The sequence below is a fragment of the Giraffa tippelskirchi genome, chromosome 1 (assembly GCF_054371585.1).
Source record: "Giraffa tippelskirchi isolate mGirTip1 chromosome 1, T2T-mGirTip1v1.2.pri, whole genome shotgun sequence".
Taxonomy (NCBI): domain Eukaryota; kingdom Metazoa; phylum Chordata; class Mammalia; order Artiodactyla; family Giraffidae; genus Giraffa; species Giraffa tippelskirchi.
The window spans coordinates 11,977,993-12,000,217 of record NC_137275.1 but is presented as its reverse complement, the minus strand read 5'-3'; the positions used below and the strand labels follow the sequence as shown (position 1 = coordinate 12,000,217).

The window sequence follows — 22,225 nt, the reverse complement described above, 5'->3', positions numbered from 1 at the left end:
TTTTTAAGTTGTTAGATGTTTCATGAATCATGCCTGACAGTGTTTTCCAGAGCAGGACAGTAAATCTTGAGAGAGTATGTGTAGTATATTTTTGAGTGTGTGTTGTCTGATTATTTTTTTATAGCACGCACTTGCAAAATGAAGGCTGGGACAAATTTATGAAGTGCCCAGCTGTGTTTGACATGTCGTAGGTGCTCAACGTGTGTTTGTGTCTAAAGTGTGTAGTCACTCAGTCGTGTCTAACTCTTTGTGACCCCATGGACTGTAGCCTGCCAGGCTCCTCTGTCCATGGGCTTTCCCAGGCAAGAATACTGGAGTGGGTTGCCATGCTCTCCTCTGGGGGATCTTCCCAATCCAAGGATCGAACCAGAATCTCCCACACTGCAGGAGGATTCTTTACCGACTGAGCCACCAGGGAAGTCCAGCTATATAGTACTGTACTATAGTACAGTACTATAGTACTGTAATAGGTTTATAATACTTTTTACATAAATAATAAGTACAAAAACAAACACAAAAGTATAGCATTTAAAATCTTACAACACAGTGCCTTGAGGGCTTCCCAGGTGGTGCTAGTGGTAAAGAATCCACCTGTCAGTGCGGAGACGTAAGAGACGCAGGTTTGATCCCTGGGTTGGGAAGATCCCCTGGAGGAGGAAAATGGCAACCCACTCCAGTATTCTTGCCTGGAAAATTCCATAGAGGAATCTGGCAGGCTGCTGTCCACAGGGTCACAAAGAGTCAGACATGACTGAGCGGCTGAGCACACAGCACACACATCTTGAAAAGTAAAGTATCACAATACAATAGCTGGCATACAGGGGCTGGCATACAGGGGCTGGCATTGAGTGGACAGGTGAGAAGAGTTACTGACTGGAGGAGGGAGACGGTAGAACTGAAGGGTCATCAGCAATAGGAGACGGAGGGGAAGCTTTGATTTCACTCACACTTGACTCCTTGGAAAAGACCCTGATGCTGGGAAAGATTGAAGGCAGGAGGAGAAGGGGACGACAGAGGATGAGATGGTTGGATGGCATCACCGACTTGATGGACATGAGTTTGAGTAGGCTCCGGGAGTTGGTGATGGACAGGGAAGCCCGGCCTGCTGCAGACCTTGGGGTCGCAAAGAGTCGGATACGACTGAGCCACTGAACTAACTGATTGAAGTTGATAGAATGCATGCTTGCATCTCTGAAAGTTTGCAACTTGAAGGTTCGAATATAGGGGACTTACTGTAGAGTGAAATAAAAGACCAACCTGAATCACTTCTGTTCTTCATTTAAAGCACTCAAAATTTGGTTTCTGGCCACTGATGTAGTAACAGTTCAGTGGATATTCCTTGACTGAAGCCTGATAAGGAAGGATGGTATAAACAGGTGAGCAGGCATCATGGGAGGCAGGCTGCTGCTCCCCAAGGCCCATCCCACAGCACACAGGGTACCATTTTCTCCTAAACCTGGAGACCTCCCTCCGATTCTCACAGCAGTGCCCCCAGAGCACTGTCTCCCATGAGAATGGCACCATCACCGGAAATGACTTGCCATTTTTGGACGGAGCAGTCACTGATGTGCTCAACACTTTCCACATCCTTCCCTTAGGGTTTACAACTTCTCATTGTGCAGATGTAGTGATGGCTTTCCCATTGATGTACCTTTATTTTCTTTGTTTCCATTTAGGTGTACTTTCTCTGGGGGCACTCAAAGGATATCATCCAGTCTTTCAAAACACTGGAAAGGTAAACATTGTGGGTAATCGCTTACATGCTGAATTTAATGTTCATTTATAACAAACAAAACCAATCACTGCCATCTTACTTGGGTTTAAAATATGAGAACCACTCTCTTCTCCATTCTGACAAGCAAAGCCTTCAGTTGTGGCCTGGAGAGGGGACCCTCTGCCTTTGTCCTCTTCTGGGACAGCCCTAAAAGTAGGGTGATGTGAGTGGAATTTTGCCTCTGCTATCTTAGAAACTTCCCCTTTGTGAGCCTCAGTTTTCCTCTTCTGTAAAATGGGGATAATAGCATAGCCAGCCTCTGGGGACTGAACACAGTAATTGATGTAGAGCTATTCCTGGCACAGAATAAGGACTCCTGAGTGTTGGGTCTATTATTATGTCTGCCCATCTTTCTCTTGAGATGATTGTGAGGATCAAGGGATAGAATCTGTAGGCTAATGAAGTGAATTACCTAAATGCAAACTATGATTATCAGGTAAGAAAGCCTCTGTGCACACATACAGAGGCATCAAGGGATCACTGTTTGCTTTCTAGAAAGATCCCTCATCGTATAAACTGTCCATAAGGCACAGAAAAGTCCCCCAGTATCATTTGAAATGAAAACTGCTATTTAAGAAAGTGACTTACATATGACCACTGGTTGGAACTATTTTATTGAACTAGAGGGCTTCCCTGATAGCTCAGTTGGTAAAGAATCCCCCTGCAATGCAGGGGACCCTGGTTTGATTCCTGGATGGGAAGATCCACTGGAGAAGGGATAGGCTACCCGCTCCAGTATTCTTGGGCTTCCCTTGTGGCTCAGCTGGTAAAGAATCCACCTGCAATGCCGGAGACCTGAGTTTGATCCCTGGGTTGGGAAGATCCCCTGGAGAAGGGAAAGGCTATCCACTCTAGTATTCTGGCCTGGAGAATTCCACCAACCTCATTATACAAAAAGGATCTGCTCATCCAGCAGTGAGGCATCTATTGTGCTCCTACTGTATACTGAACCTGCTGCCAGGCACTAGTGGTGACGTGCAGAGGTAATGGGTCAAGGTACCCAGGCATCTGAGCATCATTTCAGGAATGTGTGGACTGTCTGCTCCCCTGTGCAGCCCCAAGCAATGGCCTTGGCAGTGATCCTTAACTCCTGTCTTAATTGTCCCTTGAGTTCAGCTGCTCTGTCATGTCCAACTTTTTATGACCCCATGTACCGTAAGCCACCTATGTCTCTTGTGTCTCCTGCAGTGGCAGGTGGATTCTTTACCACTGAGTCACCAGGGAAGCCCCCAGACTATACTTGATCTTAGCCAATAGAGAATTCTACCTTAGGGCAGGACAAAGACTTCCCCCATCCATCCTCGTGCTTCATCTGGGCTCTGTCAGGGTAACTATGGTAACTATTCTTCTCTGCATCAAATGGAGGTGGCAGCAGGTTCTAGCAGGTTAGGGGACGTACCTGGGTCTCCAGAGTGCAAGAGGCCAGATAGGGATTTCCATCCAGTGTCTCCTGTTTCATGTGCTGGGCAGTGATGTGTGTGTGTATGTCACCTGCTCCTTTTTCCACCAGTGAGGCTGAGTTTGGCTCGCAGCTTGAGAATGCTTGCTGATTTTGTTCTGGAGTGTGAGTTTTACTGTGTCTACTCCATAACATTCTTTTTAAAAAACGTAGTTTGTTTCTTGATAAAACTTGTAAGGACACAGTGGAATTTAAAAATCACCATAATGCCACCATTATGGACTGAACGTCTGTGTCTCCCTCAGATTCACGTGTTGGAGCCCCTAACCCCCAATGTGATGGGTATTTGGTGGTGGTGCCTTTGGGAAGTAATTAGGTCGTGAGATCATGAGGGTGCAGCCCTCCTTATGGGATTAGTATCCACATAGAAAAGAGACACGTGATTAGCATCCCCTGCCCTGAGTGTACCCCTGGGGACACAGCGACAGGCAGCCGTCTGCAAGCCAAGAAGAGAGGCGTCACCAGAAACCAAGTCTGCTGGCACCTTGATCTTGGACGCTGAGCCTCTAGAACTGTGAGAAATAAATGTTGTTTTGTCACAGCAGCCAGAGCTTACTCAGGCAGCTGCTACCCAGAGGTAGCTACTATTCATATTTTGGTCTATTTCCTTCCAGTCTTTTTTTCAGTGAATAGATACGTAATTTTTTTTCTTTTTACAATTGTGGTCCTGCTCTCCTTGCCTTTTCTTTTCGTTTTGTTATTAACATTTCCCCTGACTTTTTCTACTCCATGATCTTTACCGATTGCATAATGTGCCATTGCTGTAGTTGGTCAAATGATACAACCCTGTTGTAATTGTCTTGGGCTGCCGTGGTAGAGTACCACACACTGGATGGGGAGGAGGGGCGTAAACAACAGAAATGTATCTTCTCGCAGTTCCGGAGGCTCCAAATCCAAGGTCAAGGTACCAGCAGGTTGGTTTCTGGTGAGGCTCTCTTGCTGACTTGCAGGCACTGCCTTTTCGCTATGTCTTCACTTGGCCTTTCTTCTGGGCAGGGAGAGAGAGCTCGCTGGTGTCTCTTCCTCTTCTTACAAGGATACCAGTCCTATTGGCTCCGGCCCCCACCCTTGTGACCTCATTTAACCTTAATTACCTCCTTGTATGGGCTTCCCAGGTGTCTCAGACGGTAAAGAATCTGCCTGCAAAGCTAGAGAGCTATGTTAAATTCCTGGATCGGGAAGATCCCCTGGAGAAGGGAATCGTTACCCACTCCAGTATTCTTGCCTGGAGAACTCCATGGATGGAGGAGTGGGCTACAGTCCATGGGGTTGCAAAGAGTCAGACACGGCTGAGTGACTGACACACACACCTCCTTGTACACCATCTCCAAGTACAGTCACATTGGGAGATAGGGCTTCGACATATAAATTCTGAGGGGACCCAATCCAGTCCATAACATCTCTTACTGGACATTGAATCTGTCTGAAAGTTTTTGTTATTATTATGAATAGTACTGTGATGAACATCCTCAGTTAAAAATACTTTTGAACATCTCCAATTCTTTTCTTTTTAAAAAATATATATTATTAAAGTATAGTTGATTTATGGGCTTCCCAAGTGGTGCTAGCAGTAAAGAACCCACCTGCCAAGGCAGGAGGTATAACAGACTCAGGTTTGATCCCTGGGTTGGGAATATCCCCTAGAGGAGGGCATGGCAACCCACTCTAGTATTCTTGCCTGGAGAATCCCATGGACAGAGGAGCCTGGTGGGCTACAGTCCATAGGGTGGCAAAGAGTTGGGCATAACTGAAGTGACTTGCATGCACACAGTTGATTTACAGTGTTGTGTTAATTTCTGCTGTACAGCACGATGATTCAGTTATACTTATATAAACACTCTTTTTCATATTCTTTTCCATTATAGTTTATCACAGGATATTGAATATAGTTTCCTGTGCTGTATAGTAGGAACTTGTTGCTTATCCTCTCATTATTTTCTTGAGTTAAATTCCTGGAAGTAGGATTGTTGGGATAAAGTGTGAGATGTTCTCAATAAGTGTATATTGGGCCATTTGTCCTACCAGGAACTTCTGACTGAATAAAATGAGCTTTCCCATGCATAAAGCACTTTCTTTTACATGTGTTACTTAGGAGAGTGTTTCACGACAGCCCTGTCAGTTAGGGACAGTAGCTACAATCATGATCCTACTTAGCCCGTGAGGAAACTGAGAGAGGAAGTGAATGTCCAAGGTCAGGCAGCTCACCTGTGCATAGCTGGGCGGGACCTGGATGCTGACTTCAAATCCAATGCTATTTCTGCGGCATCACAGTGGCTCAGTGGCCATATAGGTTTACTGGGTGAAATCTTTCTTTTTGATTAGTTGACGTCATCAGTTCAGTTCACCTAAGTCGCTTAGTCATCTTCAACTCTTTGCGACCCCGTGAACCGCAGCACACCAGGCCTCCCTGTCCATCACCAACTGCCAGAGTCTACCCAAACCCATGTCCATTGAGTCGGTGATGCCATCCAACCATCTCATCCCCTGTCGTTCCCTTCTTCCCCCTGCCCTCACTCTTTCTCAGCATCAGGGTCTTTTCAAATGAGTCAGCTCTTCGCATCAGGTGGCCAAAGTATTGGAGTTTCAGCTTCAACATCAGTCCTTCCAAGGAACACCCAGGACTGATCTGCTTTAGGATGGACTGGTTGGATCTCCTTGCAGTCCAAGGGACTCTCAAGAGTCTTCTCCAACACCACAGTTCAAAAGCATCAATTCTTCTGCGCTCAGCTTTCTCTATAGTCCAACTCTCACATCCATACATGACTACTGGAAAAACCATAACCTTGAATAGACAGACCTTTGTGGACAAGATAATGTCTCTGCTTTTTAATATGCTGTTTAGGTTGGTCATAACTTTCCTTCCAAGGAGTAAGCATCTTTTAATTTCATGGCTGCAGTCACCATCTGCAGTGATTTTGGAGCCCAGAAAAATAAAGTCAGCCACTGTTTCCACTGTTTCCCCATCTATCTGCCATGAAGTGATGGGACCGGATGCCATGATCTTAGTTTTCTGAATGCTGAGCTTTAAGCCAAGTTTTTCACTCTCCTCTTTCACTTTCATCAAGAGGCTCTTTAGTTCTTCCTCACTTTCTGCCATAAGGGTGGTGTCATCTGCATATCTGAGGTTATTTATATTTCTCCTGGCAATCTTGATTCCAGCTTGTGCTTCCTCCAGCCCAGCATTACTCATGATGTACTCTGCATAGAAGTTAAATAAGCAGGGTGACAATATACAGCCTTGACATACTCCTTTTCCTATTTGGAACCAGTCTGTTGTTCCATGTCCAGTTCTAACTGTTGCTTCCTGACCTGCATACAGGTTTCTCAGGAGGCAGGTCAGGTGGTCTGGTATTCCCATCTCCTTCAGAATTTTCCACAGTTTATTGTGATCCTCGCAGTCAAAGGCTTTGGCATAGTCAATATGCTACTGGAGATCAGTGGACAAATAACTCCAGAAAGAATGAAGGGATGGAGCCAAAGCAAAAACAACACCCAATTGTGGATGGGACTGGTGATAGAAGCAAGGTCTGAAGCTGTAAAGAGCAATATTGCATAGGAACCTGGAATGTTAGGTCCATGAATCAAGGCAAATTGGAAGTGGTCAAACAGGAGATGGCAAGAGTAAACACTGATGTTCTAGGAATCAGCGAACTAAGATGGACTGGAATGGGTGAATTTAACTCAGATGACCATTATATCTACTACTGTGGGCAGGAATCCCTAGAAGAAATGGAGTAGCCATCACAGTCAACAAAAGAGTCCGAAATGCAGTACTTGGATGCAATCTCAAAAACGACAGAATGATCTCTGTTCGTTTCCAAGGCAAACCATTCAATATCACAGTAATCCAAGTCTATGCCCTGACCACTAACGCTGAAGAAGCTGAAGTTGAACGGTTCTATGAAGACCTACGCCTTCTAGAAGTAACAACCCAAAAAGATGTCCTTTTCATTATAGGGGACTGGAATGCAAAAGTAGGAAGTCAAGAGTTACCTAGAGTAACAGGCAAATTTGGCCTTGGAGTTGACATCATAGTATATTAGATATACTGGGGTTAACAAAATATCATTAAAATTATTTTCACCTGTTCCTTTTTACTATTCTTTAAATGTGACTACTGGAAAATTAAAAAGTGTCTTTTTAATTAAAATTAAATTTAAATTTAAACTAAAAATTAAAATTAAAAAAAAAATTTTAATTTAAATTAAAAATTACCTCAGTGTCTTACATTATCTTCTTTCGGATAACTCTGCTTTAGGCCAGGTACCCAGATATTTCCTACTGAGATTTTTCATTTACAGGAATTCCAAAGGACTGGAACCTGGTCCTGCCTTGACCTTGTTTATTGAGCAATTGGAGACACGTCTCCCTGTCTTAGGCCTCTTTCCTAAACTGGATAGTATCTAGTTTGAACTAGATATTCTCATAGCTTGATTTACCCTGTTATTTTTTCTAAATAGGGTGAAGTGTTAATCATTTTTGAGTTACTCATCACCTTTTGGTTTTAGATTTTTTAAAAAAATTTTTATAAAAACTTTTTGTGATGCTGGTGGCACGTGGAATCTTAGTTCCTTGATTAGGTATCAAGCTCGTGCCCTCTACAGTGGAAATGTGGAGTCTTAAGCACTGGCCAGCCAAGGAAGTCCCTAGAGTTAGAGGTCTCCAGAAAAATTGGAAGGTTTGATAATCCAAAATGTGCGTGGCAGCAAAGAGCTAGGACTGAGTCGGGAGCGTTCCCTCCAGATGGGAGCTGGCCACTCATTTAGCTACAGCCCCCACTGTAAGACGGAGTGTGGAGGAAAAGAGAGCAACTCGGGCAGTCAGGCAAGGAAAGGGAAATTTGTTAGAGGGAAACAGGAGGGTGACTGGCCCTTATGGAGAACCAGTGTCCCCCCTTTCTGATGGGGTCTTTCTTATATACCGCCAAAGAACAGTTCTCTGAAGGGATGGTTAATTTTTAGCCTGTAGCTGAGTCCTGTGGCCACATAGCCAGAGGTCTGGAATCTGGGGGTCTTGTAGCCTTGAGAAGGTAGGCACCAGTGTGGAAAACAGAATGTCATTTGGGCAGTTCCGTCAGTCTCAAGGGTCACTGTGATTTTATTCTTTGTGAGGTCAACGTAACGAGCCATTTCAACCATGAGCCCCCATGTACACCCTATCACCCACCACTCACTAATGTGTCCCAGGCCTGCTTTATTCATTGACACTTCCTGCCACGCCCTGGAGGTTTCAGAACGTCACACTCTTGGACTTACCCTTTCCTCTGGTCTTTCGAGCCAATACTCCACTATCCATGCTTTCAGTCCATACAGGGACTTTTCTCCTGATCTGATAACTCTTACAGGTTTGAGTGCTTTTCTTTTCTCAAGAGTGAAGTTGAGAGGAATAGTACTTCTGAAAAGAGAGCTGGAAACACAAAGTGAGATCAGAAATGGCTCACGGAAGCTTTCTCTTTATTGTGGTCTGGGGTTACTGGGTCCAAGTATGAGCAAGGCAGCCTGGCATGAGGAAATGATGTTTGCTGTTAGTTTGTAGGACAGTTTCCAGATCAACCAACCAGAGGTTGTCAGCTCCTGGGGAACGTTCATGGCAGAAAAACGCCTGCAGCCATGAGTGGCATCGGTCTTACCTGCTTGGGTTCTGTGGAACTGGGATTAGGCAACGTCATTTGGACCAGGAAAGAGGAGAAGAAAGGTCAGTGCATTATAAGTAAAAGAAAAGCCAGCCAGCCAGCCGGAGGCAAACAGCATTGTCTGCATTTGTCAAAGGCTCTATACATACAATGCCTCCCAGGTGCCCTGGGGAAGGCTGGCCACAATCTGGAGCGAATGGACGAATGGACGAGCACAAGGGGCAGGAAGATGGGCAAACACCTGACTCGGATCGCTGACCCATACCCTGCTGTGGCTGCTGCCTTCTCCACTTGTGCCTGGACATTGGGAAGCGGCCAAAGGAAGCAAGAGTTCAAATAAGGAAAGACTTAGCTTGAGATTGTTTGTGGGAGCCCCAGAGGAGTTATCTGGGTTAAAACTCAGAGGAGAAGCAAAGTCAGGGATGAGGACCCAACTGTACCATTTTTCCTGGAGGCAGATCATGGACAAGTATGCTCTTGGTTAAAGGGTTCTTGCATCCTCTGGGCCTCTGCTCTGCCACAGGGAAGTGATCAGTTAGAAGTTTCAAGGAATGTCCTTCTCAAATCACCTGTATTTGCTGCACCTGCTTCATGCACGGCTCATTGTAAAGCAACCTAGAAGTGACCAGTGTGAACACTTGTTAAACTGGCAGCCATGCAGAGACTTTGGAGGCTCTAAAACAGACCATGACTCCACTGGAACCATATTCCCCTAGTTCCCTCCCCTGTCCTCCAGAGTCCAGAGTTATCCTTTATCTTCTTCTTCCTTAGGAGGCAGTGTGGTCAGAGGCAGGGATAGAACTCTGCTCAGACTAGAATAGCCTTGCACTTACTAACTTTCAAACTCCAAATGTGGCTATTTACTCTATTTGTGAAATAGTAGTGTAGTGTTAGTTGCTCAGTCATGTCTGACTCTTTGCCTCCCCATGCACTGTAACCCACCAGGCTCCTCTGTCCATGGGATTCTCCAGGCAAGAATACTGGAGTGGGCTGCCATGCCCTCCTTCAGGGGATCTTCTTGACCCAGAGATCAAACCTGCGTCTCCCGTATTGCAGGCAGATTCTTTACCATGTGAATAATATGACCTAATTCCTAAACCTGGGCTTCCCTGGTAGCTCAGCTGGTAAAGAATTCACCTGCAATGCGGGAAACCTGGGTTAGATCCCTGGGTTGGAAAGATCCCCTGGAGAGAGCATGGTAACCCACTCCAGTATTCTTGCCTGGAGAATCCCATGGACAGAGGAGCCTGGCGAGCTGCAGTCCATGGTGTTGCAAAGAGTCAGAGATGACTGAGCAACTAAGCACACCAGCATTCCTAAACTGTCTGAAACTCCGGCTGCTAAACGATGTTGTCACAGAACAGGCTTTTTGAATGTTTCCTCTCTGCCTCCCTCAGTGGGTGAGGGTTTCATCCCATGTTGGTTGCTTCATGGTTACAAGATAGTTGCCACAACTCCAGCTTTCATGTCTACATTCAAGGCTGGGAAAAAGGGGGAGAAGGAGACTAAAGAGGCTTTTCTCATTCTGTCGTCTTCCACCAAGAAACTGAAAGCTTTTCGGTAGTGCCCCATAGACCTCACCTCACATCCTATTGTCCAGAATGGCCATGCCTAATTACAAGGGATGCCAGATAGCAAGTCTGTGGTTTGTTTTGGTGTCTTTGAAGTAAATGGTAAGACATAGGGGATTGATAATGACCACTGGGTTGGCAACCCAACAGTAAGGGTGTACCGAACTCTCCAGATGTCCAATGTAGCCCTTTTATCTTTTCTTAACTGTCCTCTATTTTGGGGGAGGGACTCCAAAATCACTGCAGATGGTGATTGCAGCCATGAAATTAAAAGACACTTACTCCTTGGAAGGAAGGTTATGACCAACCTAGATAGCATATTTAAAAGCAGAGACATTACTTTGCCAACAAAGGTCCGTCTAGTCAAGGCTATGGTTTTACCAGTGGTCATGTATGGATGTGAGAGTTGGACTGTGAAGAAAGCTGAGCGCCGAAAAATTGATGCTTTTGAACTGTGGTGTTGGAGAAGACTCTTGAGAGTCCCTTGGACTGCAAGAAGATCCAACCAGTCCATCCTAAAGGAGATCAGTCCTGGGTGTTCCTTGGAAAGACTGATGTTGAAGCTGAAACTCCAATACTTTGGCCACCTCATGCAAAGAGTTGACTCATTGGAAAAGACCCTGATGCTGGGAAGGATTGGGGGCAGGAGGAGAAGGGGAAGACAGAGGATGAGATGGTTGGATGGCATCACTGACTCGATGGACGTGGGTTTGGATAAACTCTGGGAGTTTGTGATGGACAGGGAGGCCTGGCGATTCATGGGGTCACAAAGAGTCGGACACGACTGAGCGACTGAACTGAACTGAACTAACTGTCCTCTTCCCTTCTGGAAGAAAGGGTTTGAGGTATGGTGGGGTTGGTTGCCTGCTTTTAGTAAATTTCCATCCCTGTATCCCTGCTTTCAAGACCCAGGGCTTTTTTTTTTTTTTGTCCTGTAGACAATGGATTGAGTCCTCATAGGTTCAAGATTAAGGCAGAGTGCCAAGACTGTGGTTTTAGAAGGTTCCATGCAACTGGTTCTCCTAACCAGACAGGGGACCTACCCAGAGCTTGAGTTGCCAGATGAAACCACAATCACTGCTAAGAAAGAGGCGTGTGTGTGTGTGTGTATGTCTGTGTGTGTGTGTATGTGTGTGTGCACGTGTGTGCGTGCATAGAAAGTCTCCACCTCATCTCTCGGGCTCAGAGTTTCCCAGGGCTGCTCAAGCAGTGAGTCCTTGTGTTTTTCAGGTTTGGGGTGATCCACTCAGTGTTCACCAACCTGCTTCTGTGGGCTAACAGCGTCCTGAATGAGTCAAAGCACCAACTTAACGAACACAAGGAAAGACTTATCACCCTGGGCTTTGGGAACGTAACTATAGGTGAGTGGTAAGAGTTGCCTGGCTGCCATGCTCGAACAGCTGGGAAACCTCAGAGACGGAGGGATGGGTTTCAAAGACCTGCAGGGTCCATGCAACTGAACATCGGCCAGACAATCCCCTGTTGTTGAAAATCTTTCAAAACCTCCCAAGTCTCTCATCCTGCCTCCATAAGTAGGGTGTGCTGAGCATAATTAAAGGGTTCTTCAGTGACTTGTCAGACCCAAGGGTCATCATCTTGATCACCGTTTCTCATGATTCAGTGTGGTATGGAGGTGAATGTCTTTGTTTACAACTGCAGAAGACTGGTGGTTGTTACTGTTTGTGTTTTTAATTAAACCTCTGTGACCAGTTCTTTCTACTGCAAGTATAGCATTGAAAAATCCATTGACGTCTAATAGTATGTTGTGGTTAATTCGTTTTTGCTCATTTGAAGTTTTTATTTAACTCCACTTGGTTTATAATTTTGGCCCATCTTTATTCCCCCTTGTACCATTTGAGCACCTGTAGTGTGAATCTTTTCATTTTCTTTCAAAATTCTCTTTTGGAATCTATCTGTTGATTTGATGGTAGAGCACTGGAGTTGAGAAGAATGTGGGGTAGAGGAAGGTGCAATGCACAGGGGACAGAGGTCTCAGGTTCGGGTCCTATGCCTATCATGTTTTGGCTGTGTGACCTTTGGACGCCATTCAACCGCTCTGAGCCTCTCTTTTCTCATTCATAAAGTGAGCGGGCTTGAACCACGTACTTTCCATGAGTCCTTCCAGCGTTAATGTACTGCATATCTATCCTCTCTGTACAAACCCAGATCAGTCACAGAGAGAACTTTAAACCTGTTTCCTCACCAGTGGGGTGAGGATGACAAAATCAGGGGACATGCTACATTTCTTCACCGCTCCCAACCAGCAGCCTACTCTTGGGAAGGTCATGCTCCTTGAGCCTCATTTCCTCATTGGAATCAGTAACAGTAACAGCAATGACGATAATAACAACATGTTTCGTCAAGCATCAAGCATCCTCCGAGTGGCTGGCACATTAAACTCTTGTCCCAACACTTGGAGGGAGGCAACACTGACCTTATCACACTGGGCCACAGAGACGTTAAGTGACTAACCCAAGATCACACAGTGAGTAGACGATTGAGCCAGGATTTGAATCACAGCAATGTGTCTCCAGAGACCTTGGTGAAGATGGGATTAGATTAATTTATAAAAAAGGATTTTGTCAACTCTAACATTCTATTAATCTGAGCCTTTTTCTTCGGAGTTCTTTCTTGTCTTTTACATCATACAGTCTTAGGTTACAAGTGGTAGGGAAACTCCTTGTGTATTGAAAATTGCAGTGTTCTACAAAAGTGAGGGGAATTACTCCTGGGCATATATATACATATATATATATATGTATATATATGTATGTATATATATATGTACTCAGACAAAACTATAATTCAAACAGATACATGCAGCCCTGTGTTCATAGCAGCACTATTTACAATAGCCAAGACATAGAATGGAATACTACTCAGTCATCAAAAAAGAATGAAATAATGCCATTTGCAGCAACATGGAGGGACCTAGATATTATCATACTAAATGAAGTAAGTCAGCCAGAGAAAGTTGAATATATAATATCACTTATATGTGGAATCTAAGATATGACACAAATGAACTTATCAACTAAATAGGGGCAGATTCACAGACATAGAGAACAGGCTTCTTGTTGTCAAGGGGGAGAGGAGTAGGGGAGGGAAGGACGGCGAGTTTGGGATTAACAGATAAAAAAACAAGTGAGGGTAATTAATGCTACCATAAAGACTTTTTTGCCTGATTTTATAAGTAGTATATGCATACCATAAGTTAAAGCAATGGCAAAATGTAAAGAAAAAAATCCACAGTAACACCTACCAAGGAGTGCAGCTAAATGCTGTTAACATCTGGTTAGTTTTTGGTAGTGTGCTGTGTATTTATTTGTAGTTGAGCTCATACTGTATATATTCAATCATTTTTTCCTACCACCTGCAGTAAGAAATAGATTTTACATTGGAACCCAAATGCCCATAAGTCTACATGTGTGTTCACATGAAATAATAATCATACTATATCAAAGATGCTCAAATTTCTATTGTATTTGATTCCATTCAGTCAATCCTATTTTATTCCATTGCAATTACATTAAAAAATATTGGCTGCTATCCTCTAAACTGACTTCACAACTGAATTCCGGGTTGTGGTATACATTTAAAAGTACTGGATATACAATTTGTTCTTACTTTTTCCCTCATTGTTATTGTAGCATAATTATTTTCTTATATCATTAAAACACACAATTGTTATTTTTTTAACCTTAAAAATTTTTTAATTTATTTTTAATTGAAGGATAATTGCTTTACAATATTGTGCTGGTTTCTGCAATACATCAACATGAATCAGCCACAGGCATACGTATGTCCCCTCCCTCTTGAACCCCTCTCACCTTCCACCCCATCCCACTCCTCTAGGTTGTCACAGACACAATTATAATTTTTAATGGCTCTCTACTATTCCATTTCCTTCTCCAGGGGATCTTCCCAACCCAGGAATCGAACCGGGGTCTCCTGCATTGCAGGTTGGATTCCCGGGTTGGGAAGATCCCCTGGAGAAGGAAATGGCAACCCACTCCAGTATTCTTGCCTGGAGAATCCTTTGGGCAGAGGAGCCTGGGGGGCTACAGTCCATGGGGTTGCAAAGAGTCAGACACAACTTAGCAACTAAACCACCACCACTATTTCATTATAAAGATGTATTATAGCATTCATCTAATTAATCCATTATAAAATTCATCTAATGCTTTCTAAATTGTGCCACATTGAGGTATTTCTTATTCTTTCTCAGAAACACACAACAAAATTTTACCTAATGCTTTGATTATATTTTTGACTTGTCCCTTAGAATAGATTGGAAATTATAGGCCATGGACTTTATACCATCTTTAAGGCTTTTGTTGCATATTTCATTATTTACTTACAGCATTTCCCCTCGTTATGAAATGGTCCTTTATACCATCATCAAGTGTCTTCCAGAAGATGGGACTGTTCTCTTGCCACACTTGCTGGCTTCAGATATTCTCAAGAGGAAAATCTTTACTAATAAGAGGCATTTTCCCTCTCAGGGTTGTTTTTAAAAAAGTAATTTTAAAATAATACATGTCAATCGTATTCACATAGAGAGCTTAGAAAATACAGTGAAGTAAAATCTAAAGGAAAACTTACACAAATATGTCAATTATATCTCAATAAAACTGCAAAAAAGATACTTCTAGCGTTTCTCTTACTGAAAGAAAGGAAATAGAAAAGTAAAGCAAAGCAAAGTCACCTGCCATTTTTTAACCCAGCGATAACCATTGTTAACATTTTAGTTTGTGGCCATCCAGACTTCTATGTCTGTCTATCTCCCTGTCTCTCTCTGTCACCTTTATATCTATAACTTATAAAAAACAGAGTCATGTTCTAGACTCTTTGGTAAGCTGCTTTTGTTCAACAGTATCTTCTGAACATCTTTGTATGTTGGTAAGTAGTTTTCTACAATACCATTTCCAATGGTTGGACAACATTCTGATGTCTGGAGAAGATCTAATTCACGTAATTAGTACTCTCTGGGGGATATTCACGGCTGTCAAGTTAGACAGGATATTCAACATGACAATAAGCCATGACACAAAGCTTTTCATTCAATGGGCAAACCCAAGCATGCATCCACAGTGACAATATTTCTTTGTGGTTTTCCATGTCATCACATGAACGTGCTAATCGCCCTTCCCTGTGATCTGCCTCCCCTAGTTTTAGATGACCACACGCCTCCGTGTAACTGCACACCCCCGACCCTCTGCCCGGCCATCTCCCACGGGATGTACTACCTCTATCCTTTCAACATAGAGTATCAGATCCTGGCCTCTATGATGCTCTACGTCCTGTGGAAAAACATCGGGCGCAAAGTCGACAGTCACCAGCATCGGAAGATGCAATTCAGGTCACACGGGGTCCTGCTGGGCTCACTGCTGGGCCTGACCGCGCTGGCCACCACCATCGGGGTCGTGGTGGTGTATCTGATCCAGATTGGCCGTTCCAAAACCAAGAGCGAGGCAGCACTCATCATGTTCTACCTGTATGCCATCATCCTGCTGATGCTTATGGGGGCGGCAGGGCTGGTTGGGATCCGGATTTATAGGCTAGATGAGCAGTCACTAGACGAGTCCAAAAACCCGGCCCGCAAACTGGACGCGGACCTGCTGGTGGGCACTGCCTCTGGCTCCTGGTTCATCTCCTGGGGCTCCATCCTGGCCATGCTTTGTGCCGAGTCCCGCCCCCCGTACACCTGGTACAACCTGCCCTACTCCATCCTGGCGGTTGTCGAGAAATACATCCAGAACCTCTTCATCATCGAGTCCATTCACCGAGAGCCAGGGAAGCTCTCCGAAGACATTAGAACCTTGCGGGTGATCACAGTCTACAACGGCAATGCCACGTCTCTCCCTTCTTCCTGCCTCAAGAATGGACCTACGGCCGGGGACATGGCTCCCCAGGCCAGCGAGATGCCACCTGCGGCCAATGGAAATACACGTCTGAGAGAAGTTGGTGGCAAAGAGAAAGAGGAAATGAGCTGGGAAGGGGCCCAGGGCCCAGCCTGCCACCCCTGTTTCCTGCAGGGCAATGCCCAGAGAAGAGTCTTGAGGAATATTGCAGCTTTTTTGTTCCTCTGCAACATTTCGGTAATCTGCATCATTGTTTCTTTATTTAAAAAAAAATCGATAAATCTATTTTCCCTGCTGTTTTTGAATGAGGAGTGAAGGGAGCTTATAGTCAAAATAATTTAAGTGTAAGGTTAAAATATTAGGCTGGAACATAGGCTTATATTCTGTCAATATAAATCCATGTACTGAGTATCTGTGTGCCAGGGGCTTGGGTGGGAACTGAGAATTAAAGGTGAGAAAACTCAATCTCTTTCCTCAAAAAGGTCATAGTATTTGTGGGAGAAGGAGACAAGGAAAAAAATATAATACAGTGAAGACGGCAAATGCTGGGACAGGACTATGTGCAAAGCAGAATGGGAGTGTGGATTCAGGGAGGGACTTAAATGAGCAGGGGATGCTTAAGGTGAGACATAGTCTCAATGGGGAGTGCTTTTGGCTGTAAGTAATAGAAAACTTGATAAGCAGTATTTTCAGTCTTAAGAATTCTGGAAGTTGGCTGCTCAAAGTTGGCCTGGCAGCTGAACCCTATCATCAAGGATCTGGGCACAGTTCACCTTTCTGCTTGACTATGGCTGATGTAGTGCTTGTTGCCACATGATCATAGGATGGCTGCAGCAGCACCAGGCATTATGCCTGTGTTCAAGACAGGAAGACAGAGGGAAGGACTGGTGCCAGGCAATGTCTGTGATTGATGTGAACACCCCTAACTGCCAGGGAGGGTGGGGAAGTGGATGGTTTGCTTTCTAGCCCCTATGATGGAAAGTGAAAAGATAGATGAAGATGTACAGTCACTCAGTACTGCCTGTCTCAGCCTCTATGAATGGTTGGAAGTCTACCAGCTGTGGTCAAGGCAAGGAAAAGCATTGGGGCAGAGGGCACATGATGTGCAAAGGCACAGAGGCATAGGATACCATGGCCTATTTGGGGAGCACTAGCCCCTTAACATGAATTCCATCCGTGTGAAGCAGAGCAGGAAACAGGATGGAGTGTGTGGTTAGATGGATCTGGCTTAAGCAGAGCTTCATAAGCCTGGCTGAGTCTGGTCTTCATGAGGGTGGTAGAGGACCTTCTCAGACTTTTGTGTTTTGGAATGATGTCCTTGCAGCAGTGTGCAGGAAGGATGGAGAGATATAAGATCAAAGATCAGGGAAGCTAGAACAGAAGCTCCCACAGCTGCCCAGAGAGGAAATGATGGGAACTTGAACCAGGGCAGTGCCAGTGGGGATGGGGAGAATTGTATAGGATTTATCTCACTTGGTGTGAGGATCCTCAGGTTCATCTGACTTGAGTTCCTGGGTAGATGGTGATGCTATTTATGGAGGTTGAGGGTCTCTGGATGGGGAGGAGGCTTGGGAGAGGGCTCAGGGGAGGGTGAGTTTAGTACTGAACAAATTCAACGGTAAGATCTCTCTAGATACCACCAACAGGCAGAATTTTTTTTGGTTTTCTATTGCTGTGTAATCAGTGACCCCCAAATGCATGACAAAAGCAACAACCATTTTATTATATTTGATGACTCTGTGGGTTAGGAGTGCTGGCAGGGCTTGGTGGGACAATTTTGTTACTCACTGTATCAACTGAAGCCGGTGGTAGGGTTGAAAAGTCCATGATCTGGTGCCTTGGGTGGGGGAGGCTGAAAGGCTGGTCTCGGCCGGGACTCTGGCTGCAGCGTCTGCATGGGATTTCTCCAGAACGGTGGTTTGGGGGGAGGTGGACTTCTTAGGCGGTGGCTCAGTGCCCCAGAGCTAAGCTTCCAGGGTGTTGGAAGTGCCAGTCTTTTTTTTTTTTTAATTAATTTATTTATTTTAATTGGAGGCTAATTACTTTACAATATTGTAGTGGTTTTTGCCATACATTGACATGAATCAGCCATGGGTGTACATGTGTTCCCCATCCTGAACCCCCCTCCCACCTCCTTCCCCATCCCATCCCTCAGGGTCGTCCTAGTGCACCGGCCCTGAGCACCCTGTTTCATGCATGGAACCTGGACTGTTGACCAGTCTTTTAAGGCCTGGTGTGGACTTTGCATGGCACCGTTTGTACCAGATTTTATGGGTCCAGCAGTGACAGCATCCATCCAGACTCAAGAGAAGGGGGCATAGGTCTGCCTCCCAAGGGGATGAGTAGCAAGAATTGCAGCCAACTTCACAGCAGATGGAAAGGTCTGGATTTCAGGAAAGAGGCTTATAATCTCTTCTTCTCATTTTCCCTCCCACCCTCCTTCCCTTTCTTTTCCTCCTTCCTGAAAATAGAGCTGTGGTTGCCTACTCTGGGCCAGCACTGCTGTGAGTGGCAAGGGTACCACACGCCCCAGAATGTTGGTCTTCCTCCTATGGGGCTTACAAACAAGATGGCAGGACTAGCAACAGCCAAGTAGGAAAAACGCCCATAGTGACACGTACCCTGCAGAGAACTACGAAGGGAGGGTGCGTGCGGTGGTGCTTGGCTGGCTGAGGTTGATCAGAAGACTGGGCTGGTGGGAAAGGCTCTCTCAGACAGTGGGATTAGAGTCCAGGGCTGAATGGCAGAAGGAGTCATGGGTGCTCCAGGCAGAGGAGACAGCCATGCAAAACCCCGAATGGGCGGAGCTTGCCTCCTTCCAGAAGAGGAGGAAGCACATGTGACCACGTGGGCAGGTGGGGGACAATCTGGGCAGCAGGGTTGGGGGCTGGTAAGCAATCATCTAACAGAGGGCTCTGCCATTCTGTGCAGGGGTAGATTATTTTTAAAAAATATGCTGTGAAGCCTTTGGAAGTTTAACCAGGAAACGGACACCATCTCACATAAAAAATTAATCTGGTGCTGAGTGGTGAATAGACTGTGGGCTGAGAGCATAAACAGGGGGGCTACTGACGGTCCAGGTGAGAGATGGGGGTGGCGGCCTGGCGGGTGGAGTGGAGAGAGATGGGTGGATTGAGGATGCTGTTTCGGAGGCAGAGTCGTCAAGATTTACTGATGGATCAGATGGTAGGCGGGTGGTTATGAGGGCGAATCAGAAGACCAGGATGACACTGGAGTTTTGTTGAGCCCCTGGGAAGAAGGTGTTGCCGAGGAGACGGGGAGAAACGGGAATGTAATGTTGAGTTTGAGATATGTTATAGACAGCTAAGTAGCCTGTGAGATACATGAGCCTGGAATTCCGAGGGTGGACCAGGCTGGTGATTTGGATGGGGAAGTTGTGGGCCCGTAGCTGGTGTTTACAAACAGGACTGGGTGAGATCACTGGGGTCATGGGTGTAGGGAAGAGAGGACCCGGGAATGAATGAGCCCTGGGACCAGCCAACATTGAGAGACATCAAAGGAAGAGCAGCCAGCCAAGGAGGCGAGAAGAACCAGCTGGCCTGGGAGGAATACCTCTAAGGACCCAGAACCCAGAACCCAGTGCTAGAGATATAAGCCTGAGAGGTTTCTGTGTGGAGATGTGAATGAAAGCTACTTGTATCAGTGACCCACCAACTCAGCAACTTAAAACAACAGACATTTATCATTGCACAGCTATTCTGGGTCAGGAATCTGAGTGTGGCTTAGCTGGGTGACTCTGCTCAAGGTCCCTCACAGGCTGTAGTCAAACTGTCCACTGGGGCTACAGTCATTTCCTGGCTTGGGTTTTTGGGGGAAAGGGGTCTATTTCTAAACTCATGTATGTGGCTGTGAGTTTATGTGGCTCATATATGTGGACTCAGTTCCCGGTGAGTTGTTGGGCTGAGGGTTTGAGTTCCTTGCTGGCTGCAAGCCTGAGACTCACCCGCGCATAGTTCCTGGCTACGTGGCCTCTCCATAGCGTGGCTCACGTGGAATCTGGCTTCCTCTTGTGGCTCACAGGGCAGTCAGTTTCCTTTCGTGGCTAACGCGGCAGCTGGTTTCCATTCTTGTGGGGGAGGGTGAGCAAGATGGACTCCAGAGTCCTTTTGTAACCTAACCTCAGAAGTGACATCCCATGACTTGTGTCATATTCTATTGAATCAGTCCAACTCAAAGCGTTGGAGGGGGCTCCACGTAACATGAATCCCAGGTGGTGGGACCCTTGGGGGAGGGTCACCTGAGAGGCTGCCTGCCACAGTGTGGGGATGGAGGAAGTTGCAGAGAGAGAGAAGCAGGTCAAGGAGCCTGAGAATTTAAGGGGAGGTGGAGGAGAAACTGGAACAGGAAGGCTGAGAAGGGGAACCAAGGTATAGGTTCCACAAGCGACAAATATAATAGGTTATTGCTTTATGTTTTGCAGATTTAGGTGCCATCTTATTCTCATCTGAGCCCCCTGAGACAAGTGTTAGTATTCCCATCTTACAGATGAGGAAACCAAGGCTTGGAGAGGTTAAATCATAGTCTGTAAGTGACAGGAACCCAGGGCTGGCTCCAAGGCACTGCTTCTCCCCCTGGTCAGGGAGATGTAGCCAGGGCCTGGGCTGTCTTTCTAAGCCAAGGACAAGCCAGAAAAAAGACCACCAGCCCAGACCCATGGGCCCAGGATCTGCAAGTACCAACGGTGATATGTACAGATGGGTGTGGGAACATAGGGAGCATCACTGTAGGAAAACACAGTGGGGCTCTGGGAAGACAGATGAAGTTCCTGCCTGACCAGTTAGGTCGAGGAGGGCTTCCTGCAAGAGGAGGTGTCTCCAGAGTTGGAAGAAGGTGGAACTTAGCAGAAGAAGGAAGACAGGGAGTCCCTGATAGAGGAGGAGGCAGGAGCAAAGCCCTGAAGACTAGGGAAAGAAAGGCGTATTTGGGGGCTGTGCACAGTCCGGCGGGGCAGAGTGAAATGTGTGATAAGGGATGTGAAGACGTGGACAGGTGTCTAATTATTGAGGAGATTTGCACTTTCTCCTGAAGGCATACGGAGCCCTGGTGAGCGACCCGCAGAGGAGTGACAAAGTTAGATGTGTGCTTTATAAAGATCATCCCTGCAGCCACACCTGGGCGGGGGGATGGATCAAAGGTGCCTCCTGGAGTGGCGGGTCTCGGGAGGCTTTGCAGCAGTCCAGGTGGGGAGACCAAGGATCCGGGACTAGAGCAAGGTAGGGGCTATGAGGATGGAGAGAAGCAGGTGAGTTTGAGGAGCGTTCATGCAGGACTGGCAGTGCACTGGCCGGCTACATGGAGTTGGGAGACAACGGCCGGGGGCTGCTTGGCTCTGGGTTGGGTGTGACTTGGCTTCCCTGAGTCCAGGTCAGCACCAGGGTTTGTGTGGGACCCCCGGCAGCTGCTGGGACCATCTCCTCTTCTCTTGCAGCTCTGGATCCCTCCTGCCTTTGGCTGCCGCCCTGAGTATGACAACGGATTGGAGGAAATTGTCTTTGGCTTTGAACCCTGGATAATTGTGGTCAACCTGGCCATGCCCTTTTCTATTTTCTACCGAATGCACGCAGCTGCCTCCCTCTTTGAGGTCTATTGTAAGATATAATCTGTGTCCACATCAGAGACGGAGGGGAGCGCTAAGAAGAGAATTCGGTGGAGCCACCTGGGAATGGCGAGGTCGGGCAAATATTGGCTTACAGATGCAAGAAGGGCCCCCTTTGTCTGTGATAATTGCTTTTCCCATGAGCTGGAATTGCCCGTCACCCTGGATGAGTGTAAACAAGTTAGATCAAAATCGATGAAGTGGCTGAAATCTGCCCTTGGGTAGTTAATTCTAATCAAACTCAAATTTGATCTCCTTCAAAATGAGATCCCTTGTTTCCAAAGAATGTGATCATAGGTTGAAAAAAA

General features: G+C 46.0%; 1 protein-coding gene across 1 annotated transcript in view; it reads left to right on the top strand.

The window, feature by feature from the left end:
• The window catches only part of OTOP1 (otopetrin 1), a 40,659-nt gene extending 18,739 nt beyond the window's left edge, over positions 1-21,920 (top strand). Inside the window, exons 3-6 of the mRNA XM_081490408.1 lie at positions 1,677-1,735; positions 11,667-11,797; positions 15,609-16,537; positions 21,750-21,920. Coding sequence (XP_081346534.1) covers positions 1,677-1,735; positions 11,667-11,797; positions 15,609-16,537; positions 21,750-21,920 — 1,290 coding nt within the window. The remainder of the gene's footprint in view (positions 1-1,676; positions 1,736-11,666; positions 11,798-15,608; positions 16,538-21,749) is intronic.
• Positions 21,921-22,225: the final 305 nt, after the last annotated feature.